Source organism: Cervus canadensis, chromosome 29 (assembly GCF_019320065.1).
Source record: "Cervus canadensis isolate Bull #8, Minnesota chromosome 29, ASM1932006v1, whole genome shotgun sequence".
In the NCBI taxonomy this organism is placed as follows: domain Eukaryota; kingdom Metazoa; phylum Chordata; class Mammalia; order Artiodactyla; family Cervidae; genus Cervus; species Cervus canadensis.
This window is the reverse complement of record NC_057414.1, coordinates 3,851,427-3,875,816: the sequence shown is the minus strand read 5'-3', so window position 1 is coordinate 3,875,816 and position 24,390 is coordinate 3,851,427. Positions and strand designations below refer to the sequence as shown.

General features: G+C 42.1%; 1 protein-coding gene across 9 annotated transcripts in view; it reads right to left on the bottom strand.

Annotated features, from left to right (window-relative positions):
- The window catches only part of SYTL2 (synaptotagmin like 2), a 118,726-nt gene that overhangs the window by 22,567 nt on the left and 71,769 nt on the right, over positions 1–24,390 (bottom strand). For 4 of the 9 annotated variants that reach the window (XM_043451469.1, XM_043451472.1, XM_043451471.1 and 1 more), the window contains exons 5-9: positions 15,006–15,087; positions 13,748–13,862; positions 11,757–12,539; positions 7,850–7,918; positions 439–540 (exon numbers count right to left, since the gene is read on the bottom strand). In XM_043451469.1, coding sequence (XP_043307404.1) covers positions 439–540; positions 7,850–7,918; positions 11,757–12,539; positions 13,748–13,862; positions 15,006–15,087 — 1,151 coding nt within the window. The other 5 variants (XM_043451464.1, XM_043451465.1, XM_043451466.1 and 2 more) reach the window with 3 other exon arrangements.

Sequence of the window (24,390 nt, the reverse complement as noted above, 5' to 3'; positions counted from 1 at the left end):
GTAAAATGGGGATAACAATTTGTTTCCCCCCACCCCCACCCCCCATGTGGTTGCCTATGCCAGTTACATGAGATCATGCACATAAAATGCTTAGCCACGTCTTGGCACGCAGTGCTCAATCAATGTCAGCTATTACCACTAGAACCACGAGGTACCACAGTCTTTTAAAACTCAGTGTACTTGAATAAATATTCAAACTGGGATTCTTCAAGAAAACCTAGTGTACTTGTAACCAAACCTCATGTGTTATTTTAAAAGCGAAGTTCCAACCACTTTTGGCTGAGCCTGTTTAGCTCGATTGGGAAAAGCTGTTCTCATCTGTTAACCCCTCCTTTAGGGGTTCAGGGCACAACAGCATGCAGCGAGGCCACAGAAGAGCACATGAGCATTTTTAAGCTTAGATCAGGGCATGGACAGTGGGGCACACTTCATTCTCACTTGATGAATCTGATGAAATATCTTCCAGACTTTTGGAAGGCATTTTCCTAGCAGCACTCCTTTCCAAAATTTTCAAAACAGGACTGGGTTCTTCTTCTGAACCTGTTACAAGACAAAACCGATGAATACTGCACAATACAAACAGAAAAAGAAAATAATCAAACTCTTAATAAATCAATGGACACTGAAATGGCAGGTGGAAAGGAGGTATTATGCCATAAGCCTCCATACTTTTATCCATTTTATGAGGCAGTCCACAGAAGAAAATAAAATTTCTTCACTAAAGAATATTAGTGCATGTGTGTGCGTGCTTAGTTGTATCCAACTCTTTGCTGCCCCACGGACTGTAGCCCATCAGGCTCCTCTGTCCACAGGATTTTCCAGGCAAGAATACTGGAGTGGGTTGCCATTTCCTCCTTCAGAGATTTCCCTGACCCAAGGATCAAACCCTCACCTCCAGTGTCTCCTGGACTGGCAGGCAGATTCTTTACCACTGAGCCATCAGGGAAGTCATTTAAAGAAATGACTTCTTTAAATGACTTCCCTGGTCAAGAAACATTGGTAAGCATAAATGATACAGAGAAGAAATTAACATAATGACCACATTAACAGCAACGTGCTGTCTTAGTCTTCTACACCTCTATTTTAGGCACATGATTTGTTCTGTTCTAAAATTTGAATTTTCCCCTTCATTTCTAGCTTTTGAAGACAGCCACAAAATGGTTTTAGAAGCATTAAAATAATTAGCTGAAAACCATAGAAGGCAGGATTCAGATGTTTTAACATCTGTATATAATTGGGTACACAGATGGGTGAATTCTCCAGATCAACAAATATAGACTCTCTGGTTTCATGAGCTAGTAAGCTTTCCATCAAAATGTTGGGTAATGACCTGAAGTGGTCAACTTTTTATTTTAAAATAGAAAGCATTTTAAAGTGGGGGAGGTTGGTCTCTATTAACTACTAATGTCTTCATTTTATAAAAAATGAAAGGTATTTTACGACCACAAGGAAAAAAGAAAAAGGGCATAACTGGAGAATAAGCACTGCTCTTTAAATGCATCTAATGTTATAAATATTTTTCTCTAGACTGTCTTTAATTTTTCCATTTTGACAGTGAAAACTCCAACATGGATAAGCCTTGGTCTGAGTACTGTCACTCATCACTGTTATATTCTTAGCGCCTACAACAGTGGCAGGCAAGAGGCACTTCGACATTGTTTGCTAAATCCATGAATGATTCCATTAATGAGTCAATCCACTTGGGAACAACTCTAGACAACACTTTCCTGAAGTGCATCCCAGTTCTGCCCAATGTTAATAAGCATTCTCCAGTAAATGGATTCTAAGATGAATTAGATTCGGGATGTTCAGTGTTCAAATTTTAAAGTTTTCTTACTATGGACCTTCTCGGTGACTTTAATATGCTTCAGTGCATGAATCATGTACATAATCTCTCAGCATTCCCTCCTCCCTTTATTAAAGGAACATACTGTGGTATTGGCTGGTTAAGAGCTCAGCCACAAGTCCAACATATTCGGCTGCTCATCAAAATTGGGGTGGCCTTGTTGTCAGGTTCCTCCCTACTCTCACTCCACCCAACTCATTTACTTAAAAAGTAATTATTTAGGTTAGAAGTTAGAAAACTACGCCTCCCAGGTGGCTTAGTGGTAAGGAATCTGCCTGTCAATACCAGAGATGCAAGATACACGGGTTCAATCCCTAGGTTGGGAAAGATTCCCTGTAGGAGGAAATGGCAACCCACTCCAGCAGTCTTGCCTGGAAAATCTCATGGACGGAGGAGCCTGGTAGGCTACAGTCCATGGGGTCGCAAAAGAGTCAGACATGACTGAACACACACACACACCGTGCACCATTTTATACCTCCTACTTGGCTTGTAATTTAAAAATCTCTGGGCTCTGTCTGGGTAATCATTTATATTGATTATTTCTTTTCTAGATAGGTTTTTTTGCTGTTCAATCAGTTATGCTGGTATACTTAAACACAGTTATACACATTCAGGAACAGTCTTCAAAATTAAGTGTAAATGTACAAGCCCTTCACCTCATATAGGCCCATTTACCCTAGTAACTCATGGGGTAGCTTAGTTAAATCTACTTCAGTAAGTTTAAAATGCTGACTTATACTCTTGCAGAGACTGGTATTTCACTTTCCTTTTCCCACCAGTTACAAATATTAAAGAGGTTTCGAGAGAACAGCATCAAAACATGTATATTATCTAGGGTGAAACAGATCACCAGCCCAGGCTGGATGCATGAGACAAGTGCTTGGGCCTGGTGCACTGGGAAGACCCAGAGGAATCGGGTGGAGAGGGAGGTGGGAGGGGGGATCAGGATGGGAATACATGTAAATCCATGGCTGATTCATGTCAATGTATGACAAAAACCACTACAATATTGTAAAGTAATTAGCCTCCAACTAATAAAAATAAATGGAAAAAAAAACAAATATTAAAGAGGATTCAGCTTCATTAACTAGGATTATAGGTGGATTCTCTGGTCAGTTTTCAATAAGAGACCCTATGGCTACTTGTAAAGGAACCCAAACCTCACAAATGAGCCACTCAGTGAAGCTCATTTGTTCTTACTGAGACCGAAGGGAGCTAGGAAATGACACATTCTATTAATTTTCTACTGAGGAAGGTGATCAACACTAATTGTTGTGCAACTTTGGTTAAAATGTTCCAGCCGGGGAGCATCCTTTATTATTTCATCACTCTAACCAGGTAACTTCTAATCCCTATTTGTTCCTGGCTTTCTCTCCTAAAATAGTCAGGTTGCTCCAAAGGGCAAACTGAGACAAGCCCTTTCTTTGAGAGCCTGGCTGAAACCAGTATCCCAAGTCCACTTAGATGAATATGGTAATTGATGAAGATCTCCACTCAGCGAAGGCTGGAGCCAAAGAAATGCAACAGGCCAGGCCAGGCCCTTAGGTGTGGTCAGGTGAGGTCATCACACTGAGTCACAGCCTAGAAGGGAGAATTCTGCAGGTAATCGGAAATGGGAGGGAGAGAACAGCAAAAAAAGAGAAAATTAAAAAACAAACCCCACAGCAGTTCAAGGTATCTGAGAGCAAGTTCCAGCCCTGCACCTTGTTCCTGGTACTCAGCTATCACTGTGGAAACACGTTGCTCCTAAGAGGGCAATCTATGCCCACTTGCGGCACTTTCTTGCTACAAATCTTACTGGAGCCTGCTGCGTGGACTGCCAATTAGGAAATTCTAATTCTTTCCAAGAGGAAAGCTTGCTTGGATGTCTCAGAGGTACTCTCTAAACCCCAAAAGTTCTTTAAAACACATCTTTGGAATCTGAAAATTCTATCGTTGATCAGGGAGAATAAAATCAGATTCTGAAACACTGTCTGATGGGTAACGCTATCTCTATGCAACTCATTTGATTAAAGAATATAAGAGGAGATGTAGCTTTTTATTAAGAAAATCTAGGGAGAACTGAAGTACAAAGACAAACTTAGCACCACTTGGGATTATCAAATTAATCCCAGTTTTAAAAACTATATCATCCTTTATGTCAGCATTACATAAATCAACTCATTAACCAATCGGTGAAAAACTTCAAAATGCTCACTGGAGGTGTTTCTCCAGCTTTCTGCATTAGAACAAATGTTTCTATCTGAAAAATCAGAGTCAGATAAATCTTTTTCTTCCTTTTTCTGTAGTCTCTTAAACAGTGATGCCAGAATCAATTCAACTTGACTTGTTTTTGCAGTTTTCTTTGTTTCTCAGGAGAGGAATGGGTTGCCTATTTCTGGGCACATTAATTGCTTCAGGAGCCTCTTTGAAACCAGGCTCCTGAAAAGCCCTTTCTTTGAACCACTGCAGTCCCACTTTCACTATCCCTCTCCTCTGGGGGGTTTATAGTTCCAGTGGTCCCTACTTCGCGATCCACGGAAAGTTGTGAGGTTCCAGGGATCTCAACCCCACTTTCAGAACCACAGAGATCTGATAAGCCAGTCACAGCCTTGTCTCTTCCCAACACTCTATCACGTAGGTTGACTTGAGATTTGAAAACATTACTCTTAACGTTTGATTTCCAAGGCCTCTGAGGCTGACCAGTAAAAAGGGGGCCTGCTTTGACTCTAACGGTTCCTTCTCAGGACTTTCTTCCTTCACTGACACTTGGGGCTGATATGAAGGACTGTTAGATGTTTCTTTAAGGAGTCTCTCCAAACCAATATCAAGAGCACTCTCAGTAGTTGATGGCGCCTCAGACTTTTCTACTGTCTCTTTTACTTCCTTATGATGGAATTCAGAAGCAGCTTGCCTGGGCACCTCAGTAACACCTACTAACTCTGATGGATAAAGACCCCTTGTATCACTGGCATATTTTGTGCTAGGGGTTTCAGTTGTTTCCTTCAGTAGTTCTTCTAAGGCAACACTGAATTCAAGGAGCTCTGATTTAGGCTGAATAATCATTTCCCTCACAATTTCTGTCACTTCCTGAGGTAACTCTTTGCCATACTGAGCAACAGTAGAAGAAGATGAGCTAAGGGTTTGGTCTGATGGAGACATCTGGGCAGCTAAATAAGATCCCATTTTATGAGTTTCATCAGAAACTACAATGAAGGAATAAAAACCCTTTCTGTCTGAAGCTATGCTGTTCATTGTTGTCTGTGGTGGGATAACTCCCAGAGAATTTGGGGCACTACTGTCTACCTGTACACCTTTAGGAAATTCTGTTTTTACTTCTCCAGAAACTACTTCCAGCCCAGTTGGATAACTCAACCAAGCTTCTCTAAGTAGCTTTTGTAATATAGCTTTTACATCATTCAATGCAGGTCTGGGTGGAAGAATAACTTTTTCTATAGTCTCTGAAACTTCCCTTTGAGAAAGCAGTGTCTTATCCTGAGGAGAAGGATGGGCATCCCTGGGAGAAGGCATATCTTGGGGAGAATGGACCACATCCCCGGAAGAACCCTTTCTGTGGAGACAGGAAGGTTGATCCAGGGGATGAGAGCCTTCTGCAGCCGTCTGGAACAAGTTCTCTGGGTTCAGCTGGCACTCACCACTTTGAGCTTCCTGGGAGAGAGTGCTGTTTCCCCAAATTTCTGTCCCCTCTGGAAAGGAAGCCATTTTTTCTCTCTCATCAGCTGACGTGTTCTGACTCTGCTCTATCCTGTTTTCATCATCGCTACTCTCTTCAGACTCTGAGTTGATCCCAGCGGTGGTGGGTCCACATTTGGTTTGTGGGGGAGAGGGTGGGCTTCCAGTTGCTTCCTTCAGGAATTTGTCCAGACTAGCAGTCAAAGTGTTCAAATAGGGCTTTGGAGGAGCTACTGTTTTGTCTATATGCTCATTACTGATCTCTTTAGGCCTTTTGGCTTCTTCCTCAGGATCAGCAAAATCTGTCTCCTGAGGCCATGTCCTATTTTCAGAAACATCTGGTTCAAACACTAGTTTTTCATGAACTTTTCCACCAGAAGGCTGGAGGACTGGTGATGAGGCTTCAGAAAGCAGCTTCTGTAAGCTGTCATTAAGCGTGTCTTTGTAGTCTTTAGATGAAACACCTGTTTTCACTATGGATTCTTGAATCTCTTCAAGCTCTTGGTCAGAGTTATTGTTCTCTTTTTTGAACACCGGGGTAACAAAGCATTCAGTATTTTTCCCCAAGTTTTCCTTTGATGACTCATATCTTGGCAACTGATGAGTGGACTTTCTGGGTGGTCTCCATGGAAATGTGGTGTCATCTGGCAACACCTGGAGTGTGCCCTTTGAATTTAATTTCTCTATTTCCTCTCTTGCCGGAATTTCTTTCTGGCTTAGAATCATCTCTCTCTCATGGGTACTGTTTCCTGATGATGTCACGTCACTGAATTCTTTGTGTTTCTGACTATTAAAAAGCACAGACTTTTTTTGGCTTGTTGTGGTGGTATTCTTCTCAATATTATCTTGATGGTTTGCATTGGTGCCTAAGTCCCAAAACCTTCTCAAATTCTCAAATTGAGAGTGATTATAGACTTGTTCTGTATTGGGTTCATTCATTCTTTCTTGTAAGGACATAACTTTAAAGTTGGGATTCAGAGATCTGTCTTTCTCCAAAGAGGTATGCATTTCACTCCTGACATTTGAAGCATGTTGCAATGGTGGGAAAGTAATGTCCTTTTCAGAATGCAGACTGTCTGTCACTGGTAATCTTTTTAGAGGCTCAGTTGTCCTATTCTGAAAGAGAGACACTGTGCCTGACTGGTCAGCTGAACGATCATTTTTGGATGGACCTGATATTTGGGGCCTGGTCTCTTTAGCTTTCATTGAGGAATAAAAACTGGAGACATGGGCTGCTTGGCCATCGTTATCTAGGATTACTTGTTTGGCAGTGACTTGAGTATTACATTTACCACGGTCCATAGGTAAACTGTCCATGGACATCACAGGCTGACATGCTTTAGCAGAAGGTCGTTCCTGACTAAATGGAGATGTGGGTTCTTTATGAATGGCAGCTTTTGTACTTTCCCAAAAGGATATTCTATCACTCACTCTTTTGTATTTCTCTCTTTGTACTCGGTTCTGGGGAACCTCACCAGCTTCTGGTAACTGGACCTCAGGCTTCTTCCAAGGAGATTTACTGTTGGCAGCCCCAGGAGGTGACTCAATATTCTGTGGTTCTAAAGAAGATTTTAGGATGGAAGTATCTCTTCCTTTGCTCTCGCTTTCTGCCTTTACGTGGGCTTTGAAACTCGGCTCTTGGATAAAGGTGGAAGAGTCAAAATTTACTTCTGACTTTCTTGTATTTTTTTCATCAACATGAAGCTTGGGTTCTTCTTCACCTAAGCTGCCAGCATCCTTAATATTGCATAGAACTTGGTCTTCTGCATGAGATCCTTTGTGAACACTGTAGGAACAGCTATTGGCTGGAAGAAGTACCCCAACTGCTTTCCCTGTGTTTTTTGAACCATGGCTATAGTCTTTAGTTTTACTCTCTTGATTTGGACTGTAGATTTCAAATGGTTGCAACATGCCTGGACTTTCCTTCCCTTGTGGGGACAAATTAATAGATCTGGGTTTGATGTGCACATTGTTATCTTGGCAATATCCAGAGGGCAGCATATGTTCCTCTACCTGGAATGTTGAATCAGGTCCCACAGGTGTCAATTCAACTTTGGTGGGTAGTAGAGCCTTCAAACCATTTCCTTCTTGACTGGTGTCATCTGTTACCAAGGCAACAGCAATCTGTGGCTTGGAGTCTGTTTTTTCTTTGGGCTCTACTTCTTGGGGATATTGGAGAGATGCCACAGTGTCATCTGAATGAGAGCTTCGGTTAAACCAGTCTAGGACTTTAGATATGGAATCATCAGTTGTCTTCCTTATCTCAGTGGCATATGGACCAGAACGTGAGGATGTCTTAGCTTTTACGGCCTGGTGTAGAGGGGGCTTACCTTGCTGATGGTCTCTAGAACTGCAGTCTGGCACCTGAGGTGAGCTGGGCTCAGTGTGAGACAGTTCATCTGCAATACAGAAATGCTTTTCTAAATAAGAAAAGAGAACACTTAAAGAATTGTCATTCAATCACATTATCTTCTAAAAAGGCACTTTGTATTTACATTTGCTCCACCGTTAGCTGTTTACATCAGCATTTATCAGGAGTTATAATATAAACCATCCTAATTAAGATATTCTACCAAAGATGCCCTATAATAGTAAAGGAAGGTAAATAGAGGCCCCTGAAATTATGAGGGGAGTTTCTTACAAGTGTCTGTTTTATTCTAAAAATTCAAGTAGATTTTATATTCTGATCCATGCTACATTTAACACACAAATTTTTCTCAAAGCTTTGCATAAAACAGACACTCCAGGGAGATACCTCTTGTTGATTATCTACTGGCCCACTCATAAACCCTAGAGAGGGCTTATATTCAAGTTTGAGAAACACAGGACTTCCCTGGCATTCCAGTGGTTAAGACTCCAAGTTTCTAATGCAAGGCATGTGGGTTTGGTCCCTGGTCAGAGAACTAAGATCCCACAGACTATGCAATGTGGCCAAAACCAAAACCGAATAGAACAAAAATAATTTTGAGTAACAAAGACTTACGCGATTTCAGGAGTTAGGAAAACAATGTTCAAGGAAGATTAAACAAGGAGTTCCTTCCAAACCATCAGAATGGCACAATGAAGATATTTGCATCCTGGGGCCTTACTCCTGATACACTGAGCCAGAATCTCTGAAGATGGGGCCCGGGAATCTTTCCTACTGGCTACCTCAGTGGTGGTTTTGTATACCGCAGTTTCAGACATGGTCTCAAGGGCTCTTCCGCGATCCCCTACTTCCCTTCTATAATTTGCAACTTTGAAGAAAGTTTCTGTGAGACAAAGTAAAATGAGGACTGACAGAAAATGCGAATTCTACGTGTTGCCTGATGTTTGCTACCCCATGGCTAGGAGGCTAGAGAAGGGCCTTGAAGTTCTTTCTAAGCTATCCAGAAAGCAGGCCGAGACCTGTCTGAGCCTTAGGCACAGGCACGTGAGGGAACTCAGGCATTCTTTCCCTTTAGTTAATGTGGGTGTTTCAGCATTTCTCGCTCTTCCTTATAAATGCTAAGCTACATATATGTTCTTGAAAATTATGTGAGCTGAATTTTTATGAAGTTGGCTACATTTCAAGTGCACCAGAGGAGATGCCAGTTAATAAATTTTCTCTTTTAATTTTATCAACTCTGGCTAAATATAAAACAACAAAGGCTTATATAATAACTGGCACACAGTGGATACTAGTTCCCTTTCATAATGACACATGACACTATTAAAAATATGTCAGTGATGGTGAAGCTCCTTTGAGAGATCTTTAAGAGTTCTCTGTTAGGCTGTTTAATGGAAGACTAATGAGGAAAAAAAAATCTTGTTATATACTGTTAGTGAAAAAAGAAGTCTGGACAGTGTAAACATAATTCAAATGATATCCATTCCTGAAAATTATTGAAAGGCCCTACAATGAAACATTAGCAATAGTTGATATCACAGATGATCATTGTTTTATTTTGTGCATATTTCTTTTCAACTGTTTTTACACTTTTCAAATAAAAGTGTATTATTTTAAAAACAAGAACAGTTATTTAAAAAATTTGACGCCAGGTAATGTTTTTGTTTCCTTTGAGGAATTCTTTTGTTTTCTTCTGGTATAATAATGCATATTTGCAAAGCAGAAATAGAGACACAGATGTACAGACCAAATGTATGGTCACCAAGGGGAAAGGAGGGGTGGGATGAAGTGGGAGCTTGGGACTGATGTATACACACTACTACGTGTGAAAACAGATAACTAATGAGGACGGACTGTATAGCATAGGGAACTCCACTCAGTGCTCTGTGGTGACCTAAATAGGAAGGAGATCCCGAAAGGAGGGGATATATGTATATATACAGCCGATTCACTATGCTGTATGGTAGACTCTCACACAACATTGTAAAGTAACTATACTCCAATAAATTTTTTTTTTAAATGAGTGTGATAGTGATTGTCCTAAAGCTCAGAGCTAAACTCTCATAATTCACATAATTAGAGTTTACCATTTTTCGGTTCTGATTTTCCTTTTATGCTCCATAATTTACTTGTATGTATTTTTGTGGTAAGCAGGGAGAAAACAGGGCATTAGTGAATAGGCAGAACTTTGTTTATAAGCTTCAAGACTAGAAGGCCTGTCTGTCAATCAAAACGGGTTTACTGATGATGCCTTCTTCCCAGATTTCATGGTGAGTTAGATTTAAAAATCAGAAAGCATAAATAGCTAACAGAAAATTATAAAGGTAGTCTATGAGAAAGCAGGTGCACTTTGAAAAACAGGAAAGGTTTACCGATTTTTTTCTATGGATTATACCAAAAGAAAATATTACCAAAGAATTTTTTCATCTTTTAGACAAACATTTAAGTAAGCATCATCTAATTATTTGTTAGTGTTTACTTAAACTTTAGAAGTTTCCTTCAAATGAGTTCCTTTATACCTTTGAAGAAGCTCCTGCTAATTTTAAATTTTTAAAAAAATATTCTGCCTTTTTCAAATTATTTAAAATATCCAGGGAGAGGGGTAATGGAGACACTTTGTCTTTAAGAAGTGGATTGATCTGAATAAGTGTGAAAGAGTAGGACTGAGCAAAAGTGATTCAGGGTCAACGCAACAATGACTAATAGGGGATGAGAAGAAAAATGATTTAGAAACTTGACTGCTGCTATATATATTTTTCTGACTACAGAAATTATCATAGGGTTGGATTAAGACTTAATGAAGATGAGAGAGAGTACATAAAATTGTTTTTCCCACTGCTTCTGTTTTAAAACACAAGAACTATGAAGTAATCATGTGGGTATCAGAAAGCAGTTTGAGGCATCCTCTGAGTGCTCTAAGATCTTCAAGAGAGGGCTAAATCAATGAGCTAGCAAGAAAAATCAGTACTCTCCATTGCCTCTCAACTCACACCAACTGAAGGAGAAAGTTCCTTCAGAACATTTAAAGTCTAGGAACAAACGATGAAGGCCCTGGGCAAGACATGGTATCAATACGAAGCTTTTTCCTAGTAAGAATTTAAAGTCTAGTTTCCCACCCTTTGAGGCTAAGAAAGTGAAGGTTCTCCTGAAATTAAAGAGAAACCAAAGTTTTGTTAAATGGGAATCAATAAATTTGCATTAGGTGAATAATAACATATTTACTCTACATAAAGGTATTGCTGCTGCTGCTGCTGCTAAGTCACTTCAGTCGTGTCAGACTCTGTGTGACCCCATAGCCGGCAGCCCACCAGGCTCCCCCATCCTTGGGATTCTCCAGGCAAGAACACTGGAGTGGGTTGCCATTTCCTTCTCCAATGCATGAAAGTGAAAAGTGAAAGTGAAGTCGCTCAGTCGTGTCCAACTCTTAGCGACCCCATGGACTGCAGCCCACCAGGCTCCTCCGTCCATGGGATTTTCCAGGCAAGAGTACTGGAGTGGGGTGCCATTGCCTTCTCCGATATAAAGGTATTAGCATATGTTTAATTTTCACTCTCGTATACAAACCATGATTTAACTAAAAAAAAAAATACTATAATCTGTTTGACTAAATAATCGACACACCTAAATTTGTTTAGGATGAAGTGTAATATGTGCCAGAAAGTGTGCTATTCTGGTTCTTTTAGTTATTGGTGATTGAGGACAACCTGCAAACCCATGAAGAGGCATAGACATTCCCCAGTGGCTTCTGCCTGAATTTCAGCTGGAACACCTAGAAGGCAAAATGGGCTTCTACCAGGCTGCTTGGCTGTCCTGGCCATCCCAAGCCCACTGGGTCAGTTTTTATAGCCTGGTAGTGATGAATCTCTTACCAGCAGGGTTTTTGGACAATTCTGATGAGCTAGTTTTGTGTTCATTGATGGTGTGTGAATTCTCAGTGGACAGCGCTCTTGTAGTTAACACTTCTTTGGGAGAAGAGTGCTCATTAATTGGGAAGGAACCAGAAGTCGTTGGCTGACTTGTTTCATTTTTTGATGGATTTAGGCTTGAGGCTGATGACTGAAAAGGCAAACCGTTTGTGTACTGGGAAGGCCGAGGGTCATTCCCAACCTCATCTGTGAGCCCTGCATCTTCTATTCCATTCTTCAATCTATTGGACTCTAAAACACTAAATTCTCCCACTTCCCGGCCGTGGACCAGCCCTGGACTCTGTGGCCGTTCATCCTTCACGGCAGAGAATCTCACATGCTTTAATGGCTCCAGCGAGTTTGAGGGGGAGTCGTCTTCTAAAGAGTGCTCCTTCTCAGAAATTCTCTCATGAATGGTTAGGCCCGGGGACACAATTTTGCTTTTGGGTTCAAAGTTCTGATGAAAACGCACAGTTTCTGAGTCTGTGCTACTGGAACTGGAATTGCGTTTCAGGATCCCTCTGGGAGCCCCTCTTGCGTTCAGGGAGTCTGTCCTTTGTCTAGGAAAAGGCTGGTTGTCATCTTGCTTTAAGTCCTGGGACTTGTAGAGCATTTTCCTGACTTTGGGGACTGGAGCCTTGATTGGGGACCCATTCTCAGGACCTGAAAGAGTCTGCTTTGGTTTCTCTAACTTTTGGCTTGAAATATCCAGGATAGATGACTCTTCTTTGGACTCTGACAACTCCCCTGAAAAGTAAAACATATCAGATGATATGCCAAATGGAGAGTAACGCATTAAAACACCTATCATAAACTTAATCTACATTTAGCAAAAAATGCTAAAATATTGAAAGATAATAAAGCATGAAGGTTAAGTACAGACCTAATTAAAAACTCTAAAAAAATTCATGCATGAAGTTCACTGAATTTAAGATGGGTATGCTTTATATTCAAACTTCGTGGTATTTTATACTCAATAGAAAAAAAAATTTTTAAAGAAATTTCAGAAACTCCTTGAGGAGAGTAAAGAAAAAATACAAAAGTTACTTGAAAAAATTCATGTATGGAAACCAGAAAAATGAGCTCAGTTTTCTAAAAGGAAAATTTCAACACCTAAAATAAAAATTAATTTTGACAAAAAGATTAAAAAAAAAAAACAGGTAACATGTTCCAGTGACTTCTTTTCTATAAAATATTTTATGCTATATAAACTGTATCCAATGGAGAGGATAAACTACACTAATATTAAAACAGTATAATTGAAACTCCTAATTCTAGTGTTTAATTGTTAATTTTCTGTGGTCTATAGTCCATGGGGGTCACAGAGTTGGACACTATTTAGCAACTGAACAATAACAATTACAAATTAATTTTCTACCCCTTGTCCAGTCTTTAATGCCTGTGGAATCTTCTTAACAGTTGATTTTGAAGAGATTAAATTGTCTAATGTTTCTTCTTAATAGAAAGTAAGAATGGTAAAATTCTGTAAGAGGCAGACTTCAATCAGTTCAGCACCAAATCTAATCAAATGCTCCTGGAAGACTGAGCTGATAATTACAGATTAGAGGATTGTAACATTGTCAAGTGGTCTTGAGGCAAACTCTTAATTTTAAACAGAGAACTGTGTCTGCACAGTAGACATCCAATAAATAGTGTTCAAGGAATGACTGAAGGCCTCTGGTCAAAGAATTTCCCAGGTCGATGAGGGGGATCCCAAGGAATGGAGGTCACACAAGTGTCACCTCTGAGCCTGGAATGCATGAACTTCCGGTTTCTAAAATTTCTGCTTCCTTTCCTCGGGCAGGAAAATGGTGGGTATAGTAGAAAAATTAGAAAACCATCACAATTTTTCACTTTCCCTTGAAAGCTATTTTAGTTAAAGGAACTCTGAGAATTTCCCTTAGTCCACAGATAACAAAGATAAAAATATCTAGCTCAATAAAAATAATATTTACCCTCTTTTGAAGTCTGAAAGAAACCAGTATTTCCATTTTTTGACTGCTCATTTTTGGTTTGTTGAGATAAGTGATCTTCTGGCAACATGGAGCTATTAAATGGATTCTTCCTTTGCTGGGGAAAAATATTGTTTATTAAATTCATTTTATATGTCATAACAGCAACTCAGTGTCAGCAAATGCTTATTATATGCAATAGTTAATAGTTTTAACCAGTAAACTATCTGGCATGTTTGAAAAATGATGGTCCTAGTTAATCCGGTCAGGAAAGAATCACCACATATATGCCATGCCAAAAAAAAAAAAATCAGAACAAAACTGTGTAAAATGTACTCAATTCTGGAGTCTTACAAAGTTAAACCAGACCAGGCATTCAAATCTAATCTCACAGAGGTGAGATTTTTACAGAGGCAAGAAAACCTGGGCCTGAACACATCAAAGAGGTGGTCGCAGGTCAGGGTAAACCTGAGGCTCTAACTAGGGCAGATTCACACCAGCGCTCTTTCTAGCATACGAGAAACTCACCGTGATGGGTTAAAGTCGTACTAAATATAATTGCAACTGACCTTTCCTATAAGGATCTAAAAGGTATCTTGAAGTGCTTCATAGTCACTAATATGATCATTAATTCTAATGTCAGAAAGCATATCAATAAGCAGAGTTCTGTTTTTCAACTGAAGTATGCTTGGTTTACAATTTTGTGTTAGTTTCAAGTGTGCAGCAAAGTGATTCAGTTACATATATATTTTTCAGATTATTTTCCCTTATAGGTTATTATAAAATATTGAGTATAGTTCCTTGTGCTATAGGTTATCTATTTTATATATAGTAGTGTGTATATGTTAATCCTGAACTAAGTTATCCCCACTCCAAGTATTTTTATTTATGAACATAAGACTGAAAATCAATATTTGGTATCTGTAGTTTCATATATCAAAAATCCTCTCCCACAGGCAGACTTCTGACAGGGATTCAGGAAGCCATGAATAGGAATAAGGACTGTCATGGAACTAACAAGCCACATGCCATATGCTTAAAAGCATATGAAGCAGCCCCCAATAGTGTCAGATTTTTTATTCTTTAGGGTAAAAAGTCTAGGTCCACCAAAAGAGTGATTTCCTATATTAAATAGTAAAAATTATCTATATTTGATGGGAAAAAGGTACTACAAATTCCTCTTTTTCATGGTACTTTGATAAAATAAGAGAATGGCATTCTGGCCCCAAATGAGCTTTTCAAAGTCCAAGTTTCAATCTACCTTGGCTGGAGATATAGATGACTTTCTTGTGTTTTCCTGGGATGCATCAATCATGGTGGACACTGGATTTACCACGCTGGAACTGCAAAAGAAACAATAATTCAGAGAATAAAACCTTACCCTTTGAGGAAGCGTAAATCATGCCTCTGAAGCCAGAAGCTATTAAGGCAGGATAGGAGAGGAAGTTTGTAAAATCAAACTGTCAGGAAGGAAGAGGGAGTTGGAGTTGAGAGATGATTAAGCAGCGAAGCAAAGACAATGGGAAAACAGGTATGAAAGACAGGCCTGAGACAAGGCAAAACCACCCATCAGAAGCCCTGAAGATTTTATCACCATGCCAGGCACATAGCAGGTTCATGGTTGAAATTTGTACAAATAAACTCATCTCAAAGTCGGGACCTCATATCAGATGCAGACGCTAGAAAGTGAGCAATTGTTCTCAAGAAGGGAACACCCTTGCTGAAATAAGGCTCCAAAGTGTTTTAAAGATTCTCTGGTCCAGGACTAGAATGGCACTGCTTACTCTAACTCAGGTAGAAAATAGCTAAAGCGGGACTTCCCTGGTGGTCCAGTGGTTAAGAATCCGCCTTGCAATGCAGGGGACATGGGTTCGATCCCTGGTGAAGGAACTAAGCTCCTGGATGCCACAGAGCTACTGAGCCCAGACAGTCCGTGCACCGTCACGGAAGATCCCCCCCAACGCAACAAAGATCCTGGATGCCGCAACTAAGATCTGACACAGCCAGATAAATGTTTTACAAAAGAAAATAGCTGAAGAAAAGACTCAGGTGAGACAAGGGGTTGGGCCATGACAGAGAAGAAACAGCAGATGGAGGTGCTGCGCTGGGAGGATGGTGGACGAGGGCAACTCATGGGGAGCCCTCCCCCAACTCTCCAGGCTGGCCAGGTGAGTTCTCGTTCAAATACAAGAGGAGTGAGGCCAGGAGTGCAGTCAGAGGATGGCGGGAGGTCAGAAGCCTGCAGCTGGCCCAGGGGAGAGGGGAGGACTCTCCAGACCCTGGTTCCCTAGCCCAGGGGCCAGGCCGTCCTGGGGTGACAATGCAGGGAGTGTTAATGGGGAGAAGCTGAGCTGAGCTGGCTCCCTCCTGAATCACCACTCCCACGGTGACCGAGCAAGAAGGACAAAGACGGGCGCAGTGGCCTTGGAAAGCGAGCAACACCACCTGCTCAGGCTTCCTGCTCCAGGCGCCCCGGCTCAAGGCAGGAGAGGTGAGGTCACTACTGCTTGAAAGCACCGTGCCTCGTTAAACTCCACCCTGGTTAAACCCCTCGTGGCATCACAGAGTCAAGGACTTGGAAAAATACCCCAGAAGGGGCTGGCTTTTCCCCAGGAAGCTAAGGAACTGGGGGTGGGGAAGGGGAGCACTTTGCACCATGGCCAGAGAGCCTTGCCCAAGATTGTTCTCTCTACACTCGTGGGCTGGATGCTCTTGCTGCTTAATTTCCTTTCCTTCCCTCAGACTGATGTTTCTATGGAGAGGGAGTCCCAGGAACAGGCTGAACACTTGAGGAAGCATGCTTCCTCTTGTTACCTTCCTCACTGTTGCAGACAGGAATTACAGCAGATGAGGCAGATGTGTGTGGAATACAGTCTGAACACAGGGATGTGAGAACCTGGCGCAGGGGCAGGGTGGGGAGGGAAAGAGCAGGGAACAAGGGTGGGAACTTACAGTGCAGCCAGAATTAAGGCTAATATAAAAACTCATGGCAGGTGGCCTCTGCTCTTGCAAGAGGTGAGCACAAACATGAATCAAGTTATCTATCAGCCAACAGGAAAAAAGGACCCTGGTCACCGACAGAACTCACAGTAAAAGCAGCCCACAGCTCAGGACCAGAAAGCCATGTCTCTTGAGTGTCACTTTAAGAAGCCAGCGAGCGAGATGAGGAAGCTTGTAGCAGATGCCATGTTCATTTTCTCAGAGTGCTCTGTATCATCTCCCTTAGCTCAGACAGTAAAGAATCTGCCTGCAAAGCAGGAGACCCCAGTTTTGATCCCTGGGTAGGGAACATCCCCTGGAGAAGGGAATGGCCACCCACTCCAGTATTCTAGCCTGGAGAGTCCCATGGACAGAGGAGCCTGGAGGACTACAGTCCGTGGGGTCACAGAGTGTCAGACACGACTGAGTAACTAGCAAATAAATCAGTCACATAACTGCAGGACCTGAGAAAAGGCCGCCCTCCTCTCCTGCCATCTTCCTCCCTTCCCTCTTCCTCCCTGCAAGAACGAAGGACAAGCAGCGTCTCTGCAGCCTCCTCCCTCTGCTCCCTGGAAACCCCACTTCTGCAGTCCCAGCCACCACCCCAACCGCCCACGCTGCACATCACGTGGTCCCCGCCTGCCCAGGGACGAAACCAACCTCTCCCTTACCAAACCATACGCAGCTATGGATTTCATGCAGCCATATGATGAGCGATGCAACCTCACACCATGCCTACGAATCTTCTCTCTCACAGTAACCAGAGAGACCCCTCAAGAGCATCTGGGCCATCTTTCTCTTCCTTGCAATAGCGTGTAGAGTGTCTGGGGTACAACTGGTGAGTGAGGGGCTGAACAGCTGAAGGCCAAGGGAACCAGTGCCAGGAAGGCAGTGGCACACGCAGGTGACCACAGTTTTTTGTTTTTTTTTCTTTTCAATCTGTGGTTTGCCAAACTACAACAAGGCATATTATTTACGTCTTAAACAAGATGTCTTTGTTCCTGCTATTCAGAAAGCAACAGAGAGAAAGAAATGAGAAATTCTTTCTCAACAATGAGAAAGAAAGAAAGCAACCGAAAGCATGCGTTCGGTGTGCATGATCAGACGCGGAACTACCAGAAACATACAGTATTCACTGGGTTCTCCGGTGGTCAGGATAAGCAGAAAACGGGATGAGGGTGGGGTACATAGTTAACTACAGTTCACACGTCCACCTAAGTAGAAAAAATTAAAACCAGAGTTTTATGCCTCGAAATGCTTCTGAAAAATGCAACTACTTCCTCGATTAAGCTCCGGCTTTGTGTCCCCTCAAGGAGTACAACACAGCAACCATCCTATTCTCAGCTGAACTTTGCAACATCCCTGTGCGGTATGTACCCTTCTCCCCATTTTACTAGCGAGAAAACTGAGGCTTAGAGAGGTTAAATTAGCGAAAGAGCTGGGAATGTGAACCAGGCGCCTGACCCTGACTCCAGAGACAGGCATTGGAAGGCTGGGCTCCACTCCACTGATTCCTCAAATTAGTAAAGCCGTGGTTTACGGCAAGAGGGCTAGAATGAAGACGGGGTGATTCTAACTTCCTGGTGACTCTCACATCTGTTGTTTCCTTTCCACCCCTCCTGACTCCTCCCTGTCATCTGTATGAGCCTCACATTCGACCTCCGGACACCGAAGTTCCACTCTCCTCATCCTTTCGGCATTCCACCTCTAAGCTAGAATGGTCTGAAACAAGACTGGTCACATCCCTCTCTTGCTCGTTACCTTTCTGGGATCCTCAGGAAGGAACTGGAGATGCTCCACCATCCGCACCCTGTACCCTCCCACCCCTCCTGCCCACTGACCTTCATGCCAAACCTGGCTCCCTGCCCCTCTCTGTGGTCCCCGCCAACCCACCCCCACCCCCACCCCCTCCCCCAAATGTTGGCTCTGCTTTCTTGACCCACAGGCTCGCTCTCACCGCCAAGCCCGGTCCAAATCTCACCTCCCTTGTGGCGCTGCTTGCCTACCAGCCCGACGGCAGGGGGTCTCATTGTCTCAAATCTTATCGCACATTTTATTGGTACTTGGAACTGGAATTTGCTCCCTGCCTGGTGCTATTTGAAATCAGGTGATTAAATATTCATAAAGGGAAGCATTATTTTTCCTAAGAGAACACAGCTATATTTTCCTATAGCCACGTACTGTGTCTTTTGTTTCTTACAAGCCCTCTCAAAGGGATGATTTCTATTCTTAGGGCGTGTCCTGTATAATATGACACTGAATACCTTCTACGTGATGCGTTCTTAACACTATACAGCAAGCCAAAGCTCACACCTTGAGCTCTGTAATTTCTGACCTCAGGCACCCATCAAAAGCTACCTGCCATACTAGACATGCATGCGTGCCTGCTCAGCTGTGTCTTGACTCTTTGCAACCCCATGGACTGTAGCTGCCAAGTTCCTCTGTCCATGGAATTTTCCAGGCAAGGATACTAGAGTGGGTCGCCATGTCCTCCTCCAAGGGATCTTCCCGACCCAGGGGCCAAACTCGCGTCTCTTGTACCTCCTGCATTGGCAGGCAGATTCTTTTAACACTGTGCCACCTGGGATGCCTCAATACTAGATACAGCACTTAGCCAAAAGTGGTTTACTTCTGTAAGAAGATTATTAAAATATTAGACTATGATATTGTTGTTAGAGTTTGGCTCTGAAAAGCATCTGCATTTTAACACAAGTCTTTGAAGACTTAAAAGAAGAAGAATGTTAGGTATTCTGGTCGGGACACATGGGGAAGAAGGCCTTCACAGCAGTCTTAGAACTACACCACCTGGGCAGTGAGACAGCCCATCTGCTTCTACATCCAGCCGTAAAGGACTTCCAAGCACATGCAACAACTTTTGAAGCTTTTAAACCTTAACCAGCCTTTCCCTCTAGAGCAGTTAAAAATGAATTCCCTGGCAGCCCAGGGGTTAGGACTCTGCGCTCCACTGCGGGGGGCATAGGTTTAATCCCTGGTCAGGGAACTAATATTTCACAGGCTGCGTAGTGCAACCAAAAAACAAAAAAAGTAAGTAAAGCAGTTAAAAATAACAAGGGACATACTCTCTTCTGAGGTACGTTTCAGAATAAATATTAACTGTGTCTGGACTCGGAAACAAATTTTTCAAGTGATTTTTCTCCCTGTGTTTCTTGCTGTTGCTGATTTCTCCCTTCGAATTGTGAATTCCTTAGATGTTAATGCTGTGCCTGGCACCCGGCATTGTGCTAACACGTGTCACACTCAATGAGGCTTGAACACATGAAAAAAAAAAACACATGAAGAAATGGCTCAGGGCTTGAGTAAAGCAGATTCACAAATATACTATGCCAGCCTTTCGAGTATTTTTTTTAAGTAAAATGTTACTTCTCTGGTTCTACCCCAGCTCATGCTACAGATTTATTTAATACAAACGTTCCCATCCATCCATAAGGCACACTGATGTCAGAGTGAAACTATCCCTCACGACTAATTTGGGTATATCTAAGATTCTGTAGGATTAGCAGGATTCTTTTAAGAGCTCAATATGAGTGATTCTGTAGGGCAGGCCTCCAAGAAATGAAACATTCATATCCCTGGATTTGCAATTAGTTCAAGAACAAAAGATCAAATGCATTGTCCCATAGCTTGGCTCATCTCTACCCTGCCTTTGGGAGCAAGTGAAGTGCCTCACACTGATCTTATTATAGAGGGTTAAGGCAAGTAGCTAATCCCTCTGCAAGAGGGAGATAGATATATACAAACAAAAGCTTTCCAGGAAAAACAGCATTAGTGGAAAAAACAATACTATTTCAGAGCTGAAGACATGGTGTTAATTGGTTGGTTCCCATTCAACACAGGGTAAGGGAGAGGGGTGTCAGAAGTGAGCCTCATGGAAGCACAGGCGATGAAGCTCAAAGATGAGCATTTTTGGTTCACTATGATAACTTACTACGAAATAGCACTTTAATTCTACCAAAAACAAAGAAAGGTGGGGGTGCACAGTTTTTGCTTACAAGAAAGATCATCACTTTCACAGCATTTCATAGGAAAATTCCCAGAGGAAAATTTGTCATGGAAAGAAACACCACAGTACAGTCTTTATCCTATTCTCCCTGAACTCATTTTGGAGACATTCTCCAGGGATATTTTTGATTAATGGGCATCACAACCCCTGCAGCAGCCAAGCTCCCTCCTACCTCCATGCCTTCTACTTCTCCATCCTGAATGCTCCTTACTTGTGGTTGTCCAAATTTGAGAATAGCCCTCAAAGTCTCCTCCAGCTTTTATAATCACCAGAGCTCATGGTGATATGTCTGAAGCGAGGCAGTCTTGGCAAACCAATAAAACCTGGATGTTATCAATGCCATTCTTACCTTGTAGCTTAAATTTTTTCTTGCTGTCTTAGTCTCTTTTTCTACTGGATCCCTGGGGTCCAAAGAACTTCATTCAATTATTTATTACTCATTTGTTTACCCATTAACCCCTCTTTCACCATTATTCTCTATTTAATAATTCATTATATCATCAACTATACTCAGTCAATCCATCTCTCACTCTCCATCTATTTTTCTCTTTTTAAAAATTTAAAAATATATTTTCCCATATATTCCTCATTCATTTGTTTATTCCACAAGACATTTTTTGGGCACCGTTGTCTGTTTCAGGAAGAGAGTGGTGAACAAAATGAAATGCAATAGTAGACACAGTCTTTTTCCTCATGCAGCTGAGGGGAGGGGACAACAAACACACAAAAATGAATATGTAATATAATGTCAGGTAGCAATAAGTGATGGACGACAGTAAGACAGGGAACAACATTCATTCACTTGGTCCATTCCAAGTACCTACTATGTGCTGGATATATTCTTAGAAGCTTGGGGGATGGTGGAGAGCGAGACCCAGGTCCTCAACCCAAGAGAGCAACACAGTGATACCTAGTCCTGGGAATCTGGATTATTAAAAGTTCCTTGGGCAATTATAACATACAGGTCACAGTTGAGAACTTCTCTTCCCTGGTGGTTGAGACAGTAAAGAATCAGCCTGCAATGCAGGAGACCGAGGTTTGATCCCTGGGTCGGGAAGATCCCCTGGAGAAGGGAATGGCTACCCACTCCAGTATTCTTGCCTGGAGAATTCCACAGACAGAGGAGCCTGGTGGGCTATAGTTCATAAGGTCACAAAGAGTCGAATACAACTGACTGACTAACACACGTGCTCATGCTAAAAGTAGTAGTTGGAACCAGACTGTGAAGAGCCTTGAATGTTGACCAAAAGGCTAGACTCACTTTTCAGTCACAAGGAACCACCAAATGACTTTATGATCCAGTTTACTTTTTAGAGCCACAATCTGGTAACTGTGTATATAACAGGTTCAATTCAATAAGGACATTATAACAGAAATTTAGGTGAGAGACGGTGAAATCCTAATTAAGGGAATGGAGAAAAGAGGAAACATCCAACAGAATTTTAGAGATGAGTTTAGAAGAAATTTGAAGTGTTGATAGAACACTCAAGAGATAACTAGCAATTGATAACTGCAATACATCCACTACGTTAGACCCTTCCAGATGCCAAGCCGAGCCAGACTCACACGTCATCCTCTCTGCCTGTCCTGTCCTCTCTCGTCATCTCCCTAACAGAATCCTTCTTGTCCTTCAAGAAATCCCTTAAATATAATTATTTCTGGAATAAGTTCCTCAAGGACAGGGATCATATCTTATTCCACTTTGAATTTCTAGCTACCATCTTGTGCACAACAAATACTCAACAACTGTTGACCAACTGACCAAATGACTACATGGTGAAGGAATTTCCAACCCTACAGAATGATTTATTCTACTAGGTGCTAGCAAGATGCTAAATCAGCGTTTTTCAATCAGTTTCAATCAATTTAAATATCAAGGATATTTAAACACTTTATTTCCAAGAAATATCCTAAAAGTAAACTGAGCCAACATAGGCATTAATGGCTCTATCCTCACTATTCATACCTCTTTCTCTTTGTCCTGTTTTTCTCCACCTCTCACTCTTAGACAGCCTTTCAAGTGGTTTCCTATTTCTTCTGCCTGTGGTTCAGGCTGGCACACAGTACCCCCTGTTACTTCTGCTCCAACAATAGCAGTCATTGACCTATTACTGACTGTCATCTGTTACTAGGACTGGTTTATACACAGTCAGAGGAGGCTACCACTTCCTTCATGTGATGCCCACTGCCTCTAAAGTACCCTCCTTTGCACCTAGGAACTTGCTCTCTGGGTTGAAGGTTCTGAACCTTATTGGGATACATTCTCAGGGTAATTCTTTAAGCTTTTAGAAACAACCAAGAAAAGGAAAGAAGTTCAAAACTTTCATCCACACTGGCTTCAGTTATTAAAAATTTAAGTAAGCCTTAGGGTAGAATGCAGGTTAGAACCTTTCCAAGGAGAAAGGAGGAGGCCACAAGGGAACTGAAGGATGTGGGAGGGCAAAGAGTGTGGGAGGAGAAACCAGGAGAAGAAAAGAGTTGGGAAGCTTAGAACACACTTGAGAAACTCTTGCTTTTGTTTTTCATTTTTTTAGAGGTCTGGGCTGACCCTGTTTGTGGCCATATACCCATCCCAGCATTCTTGCCTAGAGAACTCCATGGACAGAGGAGTCTGGCAGGCTAGAGTCCATGGGGTCTCAAAGAGTTGGATACAACTGAGCAGCTAACGCTCTCACTTTTTACTTTCAACCAAGATGATATAAGCTACCAGAGGGACCAGTCCTCAGAGAGACAGTCTTAGTGGAAGAGATTGGAGAGACAGAGGGGAATCTAAAACAGGTCAGTCCACTTCTGGGCTCTTTCAGACCAAAGCAGCACCAATAGTGGGCACAGGTAAGGCCCTGGTCAGTCGAGAGGCTACCAGACTCTCCGTGATTCCCTAAGCACCCAAACTTTTTTTCACAGAACATGTCATCTCAAATAATAAAGGAGGGGCTTCTCATCCCAGAGCAGGCCTACCTCTATAACCAGGAAACACACATTAATCCTGGTTGGGGAGGCAGGATCTGACGCACATGAAATTTCTCACATTTCCGTCCTCTGCTCCCCATCATGGCTCAGCCATGTCTGGGGGATTATTGCGTGCCTGTCCCACAATTATTTGGGGGGAGAGACACAATGTGCTATCAAAGTGCAGACCATTGTACTAGGGCCAGTATGTGAACTGTGTGTTACTGGTTTCCAACAGGTACAGACATCAAGAGTATGCATTTGGAATCAGTTACAGCAATTTGCTGAGACACCACAGTACACCATCAGTGGGCTTATGTTTTGCATGCCCTTGTTGTTATCTGTATTTCACGTTCCGAGTATTCACTTTTATTATATTTTATTAAAGGGCTCAATCTGTGATAACTAGAAATAGAAAACACTTAAATCCCAAACACCAGTCCTTCCCACTGCTTGTGCCAGTACGACTCTGCTGAAGACCAGCAGCCAGAACTAGAGCTGAGCGCGCCTGGAGTTTTCTTTGCCTCTCGAAAGAGAACCTCATCCCCTGTTCCCCTCTGTTCATCAGAGCCCTCTCTGCCTCCTCAGGCTACAGATGCAAACAAGACCAGTTCCAAAGGAACGTAGGTAGCTTCTCATGCTTGAATACATGTTGAATACCCACACTGAGTTAATTACTCACAAACAGAAGCGCTCA